The sequence below is a fragment of the Styela clava genome, chromosome 10, assembly GCF_964204865.1.
Source record: "Styela clava chromosome 10, kaStyClav1.hap1.2, whole genome shotgun sequence".
In the NCBI taxonomy this organism is placed as follows: Eukaryota; Metazoa; Chordata; class Ascidiacea; order Stolidobranchia; family Styelidae; genus Styela; species Styela clava.
In genome coordinates this window covers 16,928,998-16,945,079 of record NC_135259.1, presented here as the reverse complement: position 1 = coordinate 16,945,079, position 16,082 = coordinate 16,928,998, and the positions used below count along the sequence as shown (strand labels likewise).

The window sequence follows — 16,082 nt, the reverse complement described above, 5'->3', positions numbered from 1 at the left end:
TGAAAATCCATTTGTGTCGAAAATGGCAACATTGAAAAACAGGAAAGCATCACCGGCTATTCGTGGAGAAATAAACCTAGCGAATATTTTCTGCGTGATATTACCGGTAGGCCTACATGATCCATAAAAATAAACGGCACCGGTTTAAGTGCAAATTATAACCATCAGTACGCTTATTTTTGAGCAAAAGTCATAAAATAATGTGCATTGCTGACATTTCATTCGTAATGGAAAGATTTCGATCTGGCAACGCGGGCGATAAAGTTGACATGCTTGACGTATTCATGGCAACGACGTGTCGTCACAGCGTCAGCTCTGAGAGATTCGCCTTTGACAGGTAGCTCTAGTTTATTTTGAAAACCCTGTCTTTTAGTCATTAAACAAATAAAATACACTAGAAACTAATGGAAAAATGCTAAATATTCCTAGAAAGTTTTGAACCACTGAAAAATTTTACCAAAGCATGGCGTGCTACAGCACTTATCACTGGCTGACTGAGAAACTGACAGAGTACCGGGTAGGTACCCTCTACGGTACGTAGTCTACTTCAATTCTCAGATAACAGGATTATGCAGATTGCTTTTGGCCAATTCTGATGCAATGTAGTTTCAACGCCACCAGGTTCACGTTTCCTCGGTCTTGAAGTACCGGTATTCTCGGAAACTTTCACTTCGACAAAATGAATGAATGTTTGCTTATCTCAATATTTTGACAGATTGTCTAAGGGTTTTGTCTAGAAGTTTTGGACCCTGTATCAAGCTAATATGATTTGTGTATTTTAAGTTATAAAAAATCAGGTTATTACTTTTAATTCAGATTCAGCATACACAGGTTTAGTTTAATCAAAACAATGCCTATCACTGCTGCTGCGAGTAGCAGTAGCCAATATCATCTAGATCTTCAACCGCAGAAAGAAAATGTGTTTGTTACGCAGTTGAATGATAGGTCGGAAAATGACGATATTCGGCGATTTCCGATTGTCAAAGATTCAGCGGATAAGTTACTGCAATCTGGGATTAACACACTACAGAGCACTTCATTGCTTCGACAAGCAGTTGATGTTGAACATGTCGATCGTGAACTTGCGGAAAAAAGAGAAGAATTCCGTCAAAGGATGGAGGTTAGTTTTCATGTCCTTCAATTTCAGATTCAATTACAAAAACCAATCGCTCGATAGTAAGTGTTAGGAATACGCATGCCATGTAACTTTGATTTTCCTGCATGATCTCACAGTTTGAATCCAGTAGAGTATAATATTTGTGAGAGGATTGCTCGACTCTTTGCGTAACTGCTGGTTGGTTAGGCTTCCTCCACCATCTAGTCCGAACATCATCTGTATTTGACCAAATACCATTTTCATTTATGAGTAGCGTAATAAATTAGATATGCCCTAATTGATAAATTTTAAATTTTTTGATATAAGCTTGGTTAACTGGGTTTAAAATGGGTATCGTTATTGCAGGGAAGAATTACAGAATGTCAGGTTTAAAACTCATTATGAAATCTATTTGTTTTACTATTATTATAAATTCAAATCTATGGAAAGTTGAGAATGAGGATTGACCAGTGAAACCTAATAGTTGTTACATTTTTATTATTGAAGGTCTGCAAAGCTAAGGAGGAAGCTTTGAAAATGAAACAACAAAAAATTAAAGAAAGAGTTACAAAGTTTGATCGTTTCTTAAAAGAGAATGAAGCGAAAAGAAATCGTGCTTTGAGAAAATATCAACAAGAAGTGAAAAATAACAAACTTAAAAGTCGAGAGCTTTCTCAACTTAACAGAGAATTGGAAACATTGACAAAACAACGAGAGTCACTTAAGAGAAGGTATAGATTTATCATATTTCTCATTATCTTTTTTCGGTTCCATTACATTCGAACCTGTGTAAATTTGAACCACGTACATCTGAATAATATTTTTTACAATATTTTTCACATCTTTTTTGATATTTTTATCATGATAAACATGGTCAAGATTTTTGATAATCGTTCATTAAAATTTTAATGAGCGCGGTGATTCCGATGACGTCATTCTCACTAGACCATGAGATTCTGCCAACGCGCCGTGATAAAAAATATTCTATCCTCAAAACTACTCACGTATACAATGAAACATATCTAGAAAATTCCAAAAAAATGCAAATTTCTGCTCTGGTGATCACATTCCCCATAAGAGCTAATGTTAAAATTGTTTTTTTACATCACTTTTCTTTTTGCGCGTAGGATTGGTTTCTAATGAATAAGGTCTATTGCATTATTAAGGTCTATATTTGAATTGAACCCATACTAACCCTAACCCATGGGTTTAAGCACCCGCATATAGATTGAATCCGCGGATATACACAAATGTACATGGTTCAAATGTACTTGGTTTCAAATGTACGGTCACCTCTTTTTTCAAATGTAATACAAACCGAAGATGAGCAAATTATCAAAAATTGGTTAACAAATTAATCTGTTGCCAGAATGTTTGTTAAACAATAATAATTCAAAATCACAAAACATCTATTTTAAAACATATTTGACTCTTATTACATTAATTTCGTGTTTTCTCTGCAAAAGAGACATCACTGAAAACAATAGGCACCGGTACCTATTTGGTCATGCAATCATTGATTAATAGCAGTACTGAGTTCACATTGGAAGCAACAGAAATTCATAGTTTCATTTATGCTCCACCACGATCAGGGCTCTTTATAAGCTGCCACTAATATGTATAAAGCAACTACATTCTGAAAAGACCAGAAAATTGCTAGATATCCATTTTTTATAAAATGGTAGCTAAATCACCTAGAAGGGAATCAGGGTTTCACACATCTGAAAATTTTATTTTGAAAATTCAGGTTGGTGCAGAATAAAATCTACGAATCCTATTTGATGAGAGTTATTGATATATTGCCTGAAGATTATTTAGAGATGGGTGCTGATTCTGTGATACAAGGTGTTATACAAAGACATGAAGGATTATCTGCAACCAATGAGTAAGATTGTCTTCTTTATCTATTTTTATTGAATTTTTTTTAAACCACTTTTCAGCAGCCAGAATATGGTTGTTTTTTTACTGCCTAATTTGACATTATAAGCCTTATAAAATGGCTGAAAATGAGATTAAAATGATATGTTCCTATTATGGTAAAACATCGATAACATTTCAAAGATAATGATGTGTGGGGAATTGCTCCACGCCTTTATAGGGTGGGTAAATGATGTAACTACTGGTGGATTATCTTTTTCTCCCGCACTAAGTCTATGCATCTGAAACAAATAACCAGTTAACTATTCACTTATACAACATGGACTGGTGAATAGACGAGAGTCCATTGTTACAACTAATTCCTTTTTTATCAGCTTTTTCTTCCCCCTGGAATAAATATGTAAATCCTATCTAATCTGTAACAATCAGCTGGTCAACTATTCTCATACTCAACATGGACTGGTAACTGGACGAGATGCCATGATTTTCCATATGACGTCTTATTGGCTTTCCTCTTTCCAGTGAAATATGAAAGCCATTATGCATTAAAGAATATCTTCTTGGCTTTATATTATGCCTTACTGGCTTCCTTGCTGGTTCCCTTGATACCAGAAGTTAATTCAATTGGTGGTTCGCTATGGTTTATCATTTGATTAAGCCGTATTATCTCTTTCCCTCTCCTCTGTGATAAATATGTAAATCCTCTATCCCAGGTGTGGGCACGGATTTTGGACCAGACCAGGGGCCTAGACTGGCGGGCCATGTAAGTGTGACGTACAAAGTTACATTTTATGAACAATATTTATAGTGTTACGAAAGCAAAAGTGGAAAAACAATAATAATCCTCGTGCCAAAACTGAAGTTAATCGCAATCTCAACAAATTCCTCGCACTATTTTTCAGCTAAAACATCAACATTTGGTTTTAGTTTCATTGTGGCAGCATCAGGCGGACCATATTGAATTACCCAACGGGCAGGATTTGGCCCACGGGCCGTAGTTTGCCCATGTCAGCTCTATCCTATCCTAGTGACCTATATGATAAAGCTCAAAAAGAAAAAATAGATCTAAATGACTAAAAATGGTATTTTCTAACACAGGGGATTGCTAGATCGAAACCATTCTTTGATATCAAGTATTGAAAACGGACAACGAGAATTGGATGACCTTCGCCAAGAGACGAATAAACTCAAGTTAGTGTTCAACAGCGAACTCGCATCGCTACAGAAGGTGAAAGAAAAGCTATTACAAAAGAATAAAATTCTTGAGCAGCAGGCAGCTAATTCTCATGAAAATAAGCGAAGGTTGATAGGAGAATTAGGTCAGATTTTAATGGGAATTGATAATTTGGCACAGGAAGCACACAGGCGACACTGGCCGGCTATAACCAATATGACTTATACACAAAAATTGTCTATGGTACAAGAGTTTTTTCTTGAAAGAATCGGCGTCGAAAAATCTGTTAGAGCAATGATGGTGGAAGCAGAAATCAATGCAACAAATAGCAACAGCATTGGTAGATCATCGATTGGCAACACAAAGTCCCTTTACCAATTTGACAACGACAGGTCATATTCGAGAAAACAAGTCCTTCCCCCGATCGGTAAATCTACCATCACTGCCAAGAAAGCTCCTGTTCCTTCATCTGGTCAAGTTACAAAATCAAGCACAAATTTCCTGGAGCGTCTCACTGCGATTTCTGAATCTCATGCAGAGCTGTAAATCAACCCACAATTATTTCTTGTACAAAGATGTGTGTTTCACTAAGCATGAGAAAAACATGGTGTATCTTGGAAATTGCACTGTGTTGAAATATTTTAACCTGATTGCAAATTAATTCTACTATTTATAGTCACACACTTGCACTTTCAATATTTACTTTGCAATTTTCTGTCAGAACACATTGATATTTAATGTGATTTGAGGATTTTTTTTTGCAATGCCTCATACCCTTTCAACTCCATGACAACACCACTAACATTTGAGCACAACCACTTTTAGGAATAATAGTATTTTTTTAATGATCACAGTGGCCTAGGGGTTAAAGCAATTGGATATTTAAATCTGGGGTTTAGATGCTAATGCCACAATGTTCATTACTCAATGTTGTTCTTTGATTGGTCAATTTCAGTAAGAAAACAAAGTTGTTACAGACATTGCTGAAAGGGTCGAAATCTTAATTCTCTCCACTATCCCTCAAGGCTTGAGTGAGGAAGCCTACTAGCCTGGATTCTACATTTTTTAGCAATGTTGTGACTTGTTATGCATCAAAATCTTGCTTGTCCATTTACCATATGAAAAAACTGAAATATTTTTTATACAGCAGCACGTTTGGTATTTCTGTTTCGTGTCATGTGTCATATTTGTCAATGCATACTTGGCTACACATACTCTTTGCATTTTATTTTCATTTTATTTACAGGGTGTCCCAAAAACAGAACCCATGTCATTCTGAATATATTCTAGAGAAGGGTTATCACAAGGTGGTGCGCGCCACACAATCTTGGGGGGGGAGGGTGTAGACAATGTTCTATATATTTGTTTGATTTGATCTTGCCCGCCATATTTTGGATATTTACATTTCCTTCATTTTGGGTATTTATGTTCCAAGCAATGATTTTCAATGTGGAACAAAACATAATTTTGCCTTGCTATCCATTTTGCGGCCTATTGTTAGCTAGTTACTTTTGAGGTGGGGCGTGAGACTTGACAAATTTTAAAAAGGGGCTGCGCCTTTAAAAGTTTGAGAACCACTGTCCTAGAGATTTTAACGCTTGTGCGAAGCGTCCTACATTAACAAACAAAAGTTGAGGTGTCAGATTACTTTTTTCTTAGAAGTAATTAAAATTATGGGTTCTGTTTTCTTGGGTCATCCCCCATGTTGATTTATTATTTTAATAGAGAATCACACAATTCCATTTCACTTTGTTAGTGTTAGTTGTCATCTTTCACCGTCTTTGTTGTTTTTTATGAGTGACCAAGCATGGGAATTCGACAAACTTTAAAAATATATCAAGTCCATGTATCTGGAACGAAAAACTGGCTAAGAAATCTCATACCCAACATGAAATGGTAAACGGACGAAAAGACGTGGTACGTCATGTTTAAGACATCCTATCAACTTTCCTCTCGCCAAAATAAATATGAAAATCTTCCCAACCACAGGTGTTTTGATTCTTGACATTGTCCAAGTCTGGTCGAACTTTTTTTTTTTTTTTTTATACATAGCGTATACTTTTGTTATAAAATTATATAATAAATCTTTCACAGAAAACATGTATGTCTTCTAAGGAGTAGTTTCTTACGTATCTACCCTCTAGCATAAAAATTGAATTGTTTAGTTATTCTTTCATCTGTGATGAATTAATCTCATACAGGTCTTGTTTCATTAATCTCCATCTCGATGGATAAATCTGGAGAGAGAATGATAAATACTGATTCAAGCATATGTTTTACTTTACATAGGGAAGTCACACATAGGGATGAGATAACGTGATACTCATGCTTGATATTACGCAGGTCACCCGTCAATAGAAGCCCACCAGATTCAGACCTGTGTATCTGAGCATGGTAATCAGAGTTGCAATGGCGAGCGTATTTTAAAATGCTCAGCACGAACCGCTAGTCGGCTACAACGATAGATGATTAGTTTGAGGGAGTTTTATCTGATGGGCCGATGGGGAGAAATATTTTTTCACTTCATCTCCTCGCACTCACTCACCCATTACTATGTCCAGTGGCGTATCTAGGTAAAATGGCGCCCATGGCAAAGGTTTAAAAATGCGGCCCCTACTTCGCATGTTTCTTTTTTCCATTTCCATTTACAAATTGATTGCTCTCCACCACGAAATATAATTACATAACAAGCAATTCAGTAACGACCTAATAAGCAGTGGACGATCGGACAATAACAAGATCTTAGAATAGTACTTTTCGTGCCTTTCTTGGCGCAAATTTGTCAATGATTTCATCAAAATTTGTTTTCTTTGTTTGTGGTATGACATAATTAATTTTAGTTTACTAAACGATCGCTCGCAACTTTCTATGGATACTGCCACTGTTAGCAAAACTTGCAAAAGCCATCCGGAGATTGGGAAACCCTGAAAAGAATCTTTGACACACACTGTTTTCTCGTCAAAGTCTATATCATCATATCTCCCAACTTCTGAAACCTGCTCTCGATGCGCCTGGTCAGGAGTTGAGTCAAATATATATAAGACCATAGTTGCTACTTGGCTTTTTCAATTTATGCGGTCAAGTTTTTGCGAACATTAGATGTGAGATGAGACGAACATAAGGTGAATAAATTCATTTGGAACACCTAGTAGTAGTAGTATTTTATTTCGTCAACAATGTCAAAATAGTTTACCTGGCAAGAGGTTGAATGTGGATGTCTTTCAATGAAACCGAGATCCTCTCGCAACGCAACCAAGATTTGAATCGCTATCTGCTTGAAGTGATTCTCTGTGCCCTCGCAAAGCGAAATTTTCATTCTGCCAGACAGGCTACTTTATTCCATGCAATATTCAATTAAGAATCTCACTTCATTTTTGCCTTTCCTTCTAAATTTGTACATGGAATTCGGCGTTAATAATTCCGGTTTTATTGTTCAAATTTCTTTCCACGCTTTGAAACACTCTCTCTTATTGTACGAATATTCATAAATTTTCGCTCCAGTACGATAGCAGAGCAAATATGAGGTGCAGTTTGTCCAGTAACGTATCAATTTAGGTATATATTTATGTTGAATTATGAAGTCACCATCAATTGCGCTAAGTGACGGAACAAACTGCATTGATCGTTGGCTGACATTTTTATTAGACTTTATATGATTTAATTAGAAATACGTGTTTAATTTATTTTCAAGTTTTATTGAAACATTATACGTTTAGAACTTTTCGCGTGTTTTGCGCCCCTGTCCAAACGGCGCCCATGGCGCGAGCCATGACTGCCATATCCTAGATAAATGACAAAAACAACTCCGAATTGTCTTTCAGTGCTCTTTTCTATGAACTGCTTACAACCATTCAAGGGCATCCAAATACCTTGAGGCGTTCAGTTTTTCCTCCTCTGATAGCTTCGTCAATAACAAAAATGAGACATTTATTTTTCAAGTTCAATGTTATATTTATAATATCTTTTTCAATTTAAATTTGTGATAGTGGTTTCGAATAAAATGTAGAAAAACACTCAAAATAATATAACGCACTTGAATAATATTAGACATTTTCCAAATATTGTAAAAAAAAAATGACGAAATTTGTCCGTTTTGAAACTCTCGACAAATTTTCCACTTGGGATTTTTCAATAACCAAATATGGTATTGACTGAAAAGTTATAAGGTCTTGAGAACTCATATAAGATAAAAATAAAAATGCATCAAACTAAAATACCATATACAAGTAATCATATCTTAACAACACCAGCTAAAAGAATTTGTGTGAATTTCCAACAAATTTTCTGTGAATGCAGTAAGTAAGGAAATAACACGATTTTCTAAGATGTTTTGCATATTTTCTTTATAAAAAGGTGTTAAGCTAAGTCCCTACATATGTGCTTATATTTCACAGAGTGCTCCATATGCATCAGAAGTTGGAGGAGGAACAGCGATTCCTTTTATACTGCTGTTTAGATCTTTGCTGACGTACAGATGTGTTCTTGTCCAAGTAGGATCGTTTTTCGGAGTTTGGTCATACCAATATTCAGGTGGAAAAGTGACTTCTTCGCCAGTAGATAGAAAGAACTTTTGATTCTAAACGTATACGTGTTATTTTATTTATTTGATAATATTTAAATATTAATTTATAATTTTAAGCCTAGTAAATATTTAAATATAGGTGTTTTTCTTCTTATTTGACGAAGACTAATGTTATATGCTATTTCAAATAGCGGAACATTTCAAATAAAATGTTTCGTTGATGAGATATACTTTATTACATTTCAGTTCTAGCGTTTTAAAAAACACAATTGTGAGTTTAGTATCAGGAGCGTATTCAGAATCTTTCAAAGAGGGGGGGGTGTTCTGAAATTTCCATTTGCCAAGTTAGATCGAAACACCGGAAAACTTGTGTGTTTATTGAGTCTTGAGGGTCTAAAACGCGTTTCAAGCTGTGACCCCCAAAACCACCCCTGGCTACGCCCCTGTTTAGTATAGTTTAAAAAATCAAAAGTTAAGAAGCAAAATATCTGCCCTCAAACCTGATAAGATAGACCAGTCCAGACATAAATCACGGACCACGAAGGTTTTATTTTTGTACGAAGGTACGATTCAATCAGTTTGTAATGGGTTACGTCATATATATTGGCAAATTTTCCACCGATTCCTGTACATAGACCCTTGGCAGCATCAAACTTGAAATAAGCACCAGAAAGGGCTGGTACATATTTGAAGCATTTTGATTTGTACATGACATCACAATTTCCTGGCAAAAAAAAAACACAAAATTAGATCATGTATTTTTTGGAAAATGCAATGGATCATACTTTTTCTCGAGTAACTTTCATGGTGATGTTATGTAACGTTATTTGTTTGCCGTAACATGGATTTAAAATCATTGGGCTGAAAAACTCAATATAAAATAATCATGTATGCCTATGTTATTACGTAAGGGAAAGCGGGGAAGTTTGAGACACTTTTTTCTTTTGCATATTTTAAGCCCTATATTCTGCACATTCATTTCACATTGCACGGCTAATGCAGAGAGGGGTAAATGTAGTATATATTTATTCATCGACTAAAAAATTCCCTAGCGACACACGTCTTTCACTAAAATGCTTCAAAAAACGTCTATCAAGTGTCCCATTGTACCCCACTTGTAGGGCACATTCGAACAGGCCCTGGGGCACATTAAAAAAAAACAAAAAAAAACGATGGTGTAATTTTTAAAATACAGCCAGCATTTAAGTAAAGTAAATTTAAGTAAATTTTCTAATTCCGGCCAAAGGCAAATTATTTATTTTTTCGAATCTGTATCTAAAAAATATTTTTGAATCTGGAATATATTTCATATTGGGCCATGGGCCAAAAGGTACCTTAATATTACACAAAACATAACGCATCTCTAGGCGTCCAATCACTCAATGGATCAAACACTGTCGAATTGTTGCCAGTGGAGCATGTCCTACTGAACCCCGGTCCGTTGTTCCCCATAGGAAACAAATATTTTCAGACTGTCCCACGTCAAGATTAGGAAGGCACATAAACACGCCAACGTTATGAATATTTTAAAGTGGACTAAAGTTGAAATATATCAGACAGTGGTTTGTCATGTTGGAAAGGCTAAAGTAGAAAAACGCAAAAACTTAAATGACAAAATTCTAGTTTCAACCTCTCAAAACCAATTTCATCCCATAACTTGCGTCGCTACCGTGGCCCACCTTCCCCTAAGCTTGTTTTGCTTAACAGAAAGTTTTTGTTTATATATATATACTGCTTTGTCAGGCCTTCATCCAGGGAAAGAATAAAGCAATATTTTATTTACATTTTTTCATTGTTTACCAAATGAAAACCTTTACGACCGATAAATAAAGTTCTAAGAATGACATAGTTTTCTCTCGGGTAATTTTATGATTACTGTGACTTAATAAATTTGTTTAGGAAAAACCTCTAAAAATCACCAAAAAAGATGAATAAAAATCAAAATACTGACCCATTTTCACAGCCTGGCCTTGCACCCTTTTCTTGATCTCATTAATAATGTCTAGGACAATATTTTTGAAATAATTACCTCATGCTTATCAAGTGTAAATAACGAAAAATCACAAAAGAAGCTATTCGATCAATAAAGTGAAAAATAATATTAGTTTTATTTAGGATTGTTTTTAATTATCTTCGTACTAGGCAATATCATATTAGTCTACTTACCCCCTCCGTTGTTTTCCTGAAATTCATAAACAAATTATAGGTAAAAAGACGTTATTGTCATCTGAATTACAGTTAATTGTTAGTGTTCTTGCGTAAAGTGTTGTCTATTCGGGTTTGTAAATAATTTGCATTAATTTACTTACAAATAAAAAGTTTTCATGACGAAGAAAATTTACCGAGATACTACGTCTCTTCAATTTTGATACTCATTGTAACTGATACAAAATGCAAATAAGTTTACAGCGACAATAATCAGTAAACATTGATGTGGGGACTTTTTATGAGCATACTGCTGAGTATTGTTTTCTAATTGCAAAAGGTAATTGATAAGTTAAGACGTAGGATCCAGGACATAACGAATCTAAATATTTATAGGATTCAAAATTACATACAAAAATAAAATAAATATCTTGCCTCACACGATCCCACGGAGACAAGTTTGCCGTTCACCAATTTCCTCACACAAACACCGTCTACAAATGAAATAATAGATATATAGTCATGAACAATATTGGACATGAAGAGTATATATTTTGAAGCTCTGAAATAATTGTTATTGTTATGAAAAATTCGCATTCCTCCGCAATTAACGCATCAATATAATTCAAATGCTCAAGATGTCAGAGGTAGCAAGAACCAAGAAGGCCATTTATATAATTGCAATTTTTTGTGAGTCGCATTTTTCTCGTTATTTCATCCACAAATTTACTATTTTGAAACATATTGCGACGCCACGTGACATAACGTCAAAATAGGCGTATGGAAAATTGTTTAGACAAACTCATGGATTCAGATACGGCCTTATTGGTCCTTATACGCATTGCTGCAACAGTTTTACTGATTAGTAATTTTGCTTTGAATGGTTTGTATGATAAGAGATTGAAGGTATATATTATATAGGCTATTTCAGTTAGTCATTTGACATCCATTTTCATATTGACGCATTGCTATCTTGTTGTTTAAAATAAAGAACTTTTAGGTTATTCCATTGCATGAAATCATTTTTGTAGATCTGACTCTAACAGTCATATAATAAAGGTTTTGCTTACCCGGAACTTTTTCCAGCGCAAAATTTTCGAAGACGGAAAGAGCGAGTAGAAATATCTTTGCCCAGAAGTTTTTCATATTTTATTTTGTTCTAGTTTCATTAATTAATCTTCCGATGAATTCAATTTGATAAAACTGATTCTGTCTCTCACCAACCCTTTCTCACTTATAAGAAAATAGATCAAAATAAATTAGTTTTACGCAGGGAAAATGAGTGTTGACTAAGTCACGTAAGTTCGGAAATCTTTTTATTTGCTGTATTCAAATATTATCTAGAGTTTGCCCACATTGTTATGCTTAAAATTTGCAATAATTTCAATTTAAACCTAGAATCTCCATATTCATACGATTGTTTGGTTTAAAATTTAAATTTTTTTCACAAGTTGAGTTTTTGTGGATATTTGTTCAATGATTGACTCAACGAAATGGATTGAAATCCCACTAAAAGTTTATCGGATCTTGCTAATGTATTCGTGCAAATAATAATATTACGCGGAAGGATTAGCAAATTGCAAATATAACGTTCGTTTGATACAATAGAACCAATGTGTTGTGATTTGGAACTTGCATCTCAGCATTAAAATGGGCAATTTTTCATATTTGATTATGTTTCAGTTAAATTAATTAATCTTCCAATGTATTCAATTTGGAAAAACTGCTTCGTTTCTCACTCACACTCTCACTTATAAGAAACTAGATGTAGGGATAATTAATGTAATCTAAGTCACGTGACGTCGGAAAACTTTATATTTTCTGTGTTCAAATATTATCTAAACTTTTGAACCTTACTGTTTTGTTTACACTTTGCATAAATTTCAATTTTATTCTAATATCCTAATATTCAAACAATTGTTTTGTTCAAAATCTGAATTTTCTTCGTGAGTTGAGTTTCCAAGGGTATTTCCTCAATACTCGACTCAACCAAATGGTTATAATCCCGCTGAAAGTTTATCAGATCTTGCTAATGTATTATTGAAAATAATAGGATTGTGCGAAATGATTTCTCCACTCAATGAATGAACACTCAGCGAATCTAATGTTCGTTTTGAACAATAGAACCAATGTGTTGTGATGTAAAACTTGCCTTTCAACATTAAAATGGCCTAACCGAATGTATCTTTTATAAAACTAACGCTAAGAACGGCCCTCTATAAGTGAAACTTGAATTTTAGCAGTTAAAAAAGCGTCTGTCAAAATATAATTCAATAAATACTTCATGAATCACATTGTGATACCCTCTTTGTAAAGGACATGTACGAGGTTGAAGGGTATGTGGAGGTCGGACTAAATTTAAAAGACGAATTATTTTCGTTTCTACGTCCTTATGACAAACTACTATTTGACTATATGAATTCACTTGTTTGGAGAATACTTCTAGCTCTTGAATTTAGCGTGATTTTTATTCATTTCCTATATTCGAAAATTGTATCTACGGTTCACCTGGGAACAGTAAGTGGAGAAAACTTCCCTTCGGAGCAATTGCAAAATTTTCATGACGTCAGTATGAGCTTTCGCAAAGCTCAAGATTTCATTTACAGGTGGTATGTAATTGCATATTAGTCTTGGGCTTGATAAACTATCTTTTTCTTGAATCATCTACCTCCGCCTTATCGGTCCCCACAGAAAAATAAATGCAATTGAACGACATTAGATATTTCTTGATAAATGAAAAATGAAGAGAAAACTTTGAGAAGAAAAAAAAGTTTTTGCAATTTTTTACTAATAAAGTATCTCCGACAAGTGAATATTTTCTGATCTTAAAAAAATTGGATCAAGTTCAAATCTATACAGTAATTTGATACCGAACTTAAATTTATAGGGTTAACAACGATGTCGTCTATTAAACAAACTTTGTCATTTTCAAATAATTTGCTTCAGTATGTGAGGTCTGAATAAGTAAGCTCAATTATTCACATATTAGCATGAAAACTTTTATCCAAGCCTATTGTTCACACAATGACCCATATGCTTCTGAATTCGGTGGAATAGCAGCAATTCCTTTCAAACCACTGCTTGGATCTTTGCTGACATACAGATGTGTTCTTGTCCAGGTAGGATCACTCCCTTGATTCTTAGTCTTGCCGTACCAATACTTTATCGGAAAAGTAACTACTTCGCCAGTTGTCAGAAATAATTTGTTGTTCTAGATTTGAAATATATAAATGAACGAATTAGGCATTGAAACGAATAAGAGATAAATGCTCAAATATATGGACACGAAAGCCTAAACGACTAAATAATAGCCTTGTGGTGAAAACAACAAGCTTTAACCAGAAGATGCCCTAAAACAGGCATGTGCAAATTTTCTGTCGGTGGGCTGGATAACATACTTTAGAAATCGAGCCGGACTACACAAAAATGTCCCCATGTAAACAACGAAATGAAAACTAGCAAAAAGGGGAGAAACGTTTAACGCAGCGACAAGAGTAAAAAATATTATATACTTTTACCACGTCATCGCCTTTTTAAACATAAACTTTCGGATTGAGATTTTATGCTTGATGGGGAAAATCTGAGTGTCGACAAGTGCTACACCAAAGGGCGTGGTGGACCGGTTTGTTGCCCGCGGGCCGCCTGTTGCACACCCCTGCTCTAAACTTCGAGTACTTTCGTGGTACATTTATGTCTCGAAGATCGCTGAGGTTTATTCCGCCTCACGCCAACTCCTTATTTTAAATAAAAGGTTTTATAAAAGGATTTGGTAGTAGCGGTAGTTTCTAATATTTCGTAACATAAAAATCAGAATATTACACGGAGTTTGAAATATTTTTCGTTTTTACCCGATAAGTGAGACCGGTCCAAACGTAAAATACTGAATGCTGAACAAGTTTTGTTCGAAGGTAGGATTCAATCATTTTGTAGTTGGTTACGTCATATATATTGGCTAATTTTCCACCAATTCCTTCACATAGACTTTTGGCAGCATCGTATTTGGAATCAACAGCATAACTTGCCGATATATATTTGAAGCAGTTCGATTTGTACATGACATCACAATTTTCTGAAAAAAAAAGCAATGAATCTCTCTTTTTTCTCGATTAACATTAAGGGTGATGTTATGTTAAATTGTTTGTTTGCCGTACATAAGTTCGAAATCATTAGGCTGAAAAACTCAATATAAAGTAATCAACATGTCTACCTATTTTATTACGTAAGTTTGCTTTGTTAAATAGAAAATGTTTCACACAAATGTTTCCTTTACCCAGTGAAAAAAATCAAAAGAAACCTTTTTTTTTACTTTTTTTCAAATTTACTCAACTGAAAACCTTTAATACGGTTAAATAAATTTCTAATAATGACGCAGTTTCCTTTCCACTAAATTCATCAACGAATACCGTGCATTAAAAAGCTTGTTCAGAAAAAAACTCCTAAAATCACCAAAACAAGTTAAAAGAGAGGCAAAATACTGACCCATTTCCACAGCCTGGTCCTGCAACCTTTTCTTGATCTCATTAATAATGTCTAGAACAATATTTTTGAAATAATTAACTCATGCTTATCAAGTGTAAATAACAGAAAACCGCATAAGAAGCTATTCGGTCTATGAAGTAAAAATATGATTGGTTTCTACTTGTGATATATTTTTAAATGTCATCGTACTAGGCAATATCATATTATTCTACTTACCCCCTCCGTTGTTTTCCTGAAATAAATAAACAAATTAGGTAAAAAGACGTTATTGTCATCTAAATTACAGTTAATTGTTAGTGTTTTGCGCAAAGAGATGTCTATTCGGGTTTGTAAATAATTTGCATTAATTTACTCACAATTAAGAAGATTTCGTGACGAAGAGTATATATTTTGAAGCTTTCAACTAATTGTTATTGTTATGAAAAATTCGCATTCCTCCGCAATTAACGCATCAATATAATTCAAATGGTCGCTACTTCAAGATGTCAGAGGTAGCAAGAACCAAGAAGGCCATTTATATAATTTCAATTTTTTGTGAGTCGCATTGGTCACGTTATTTCATCCACAAATTTACTATTTTGAAACATATTGCGACGCCACGTGACATTACGTCAAAATAGGCGTATGGAAAATTGTTTGGACAAACTCATGGATTCAGATACGGCCTTATTGGTCCTTATACGCATTGCTGCAACAGTTTTACTGATTAGTAATTTTGCTTTGAATGGTTTGTATGATAAGATATTGAAGGTATATATTATATAGGCTAGCACTCTGACAAGGCACAC

At 34.5% G+C, this 16,082-nt stretch overlaps 2 protein-coding genes across 2 annotated transcripts; one reads left to right on the top strand and one right to left on the bottom strand.

Moving 5' to 3' along the window:
* The first annotated feature begins 750 nt into the window (after window positions 1-750).
* Window positions 751-4,755, top strand: LOC120338350 (coiled-coil domain-containing protein 42 homolog). Its single transcript, XM_039406335.2, has 4 exons — window positions 751-1,120; window positions 1,604-1,827; window positions 2,844-2,981; window positions 4,073-4,755. The coding sequence occupies exons 1-4, from the start codon at window positions 851-853 to the stop codon at window positions 4,692-4,694; spliced, it is 1,254 nt and encodes a 417-aa protein (XP_039262269.2). The 5' UTR covers window positions 751-850; the 3' UTR covers window positions 4,695-4,755.
* A 3,351-nt stretch (window positions 4,756-8,106) lies between these two features.
* LOC120338356 (uncharacterized) lies at window positions 8,107-11,987 on the bottom strand. Its single transcript, XM_078117517.1, has 6 exons — window positions 11,886-11,987; window positions 11,251-11,309; window positions 10,837-10,852; window positions 10,622-10,672; window positions 9,171-9,394; window positions 8,107-8,724 (listed from the first exon to the last, which is right to left on the bottom strand). Exons 1-6 carry the CDS (start codon window positions 11,959-11,961, stop codon window positions 8,530-8,532), a joined length of 621 nt encoding a protein of 206 aa, XP_077973643.1. The 5' UTR covers window positions 11,962-11,987; the 3' UTR covers window positions 8,107-8,529.
* Window positions 11,988-16,082: the final 4,095 nt, after the last annotated feature.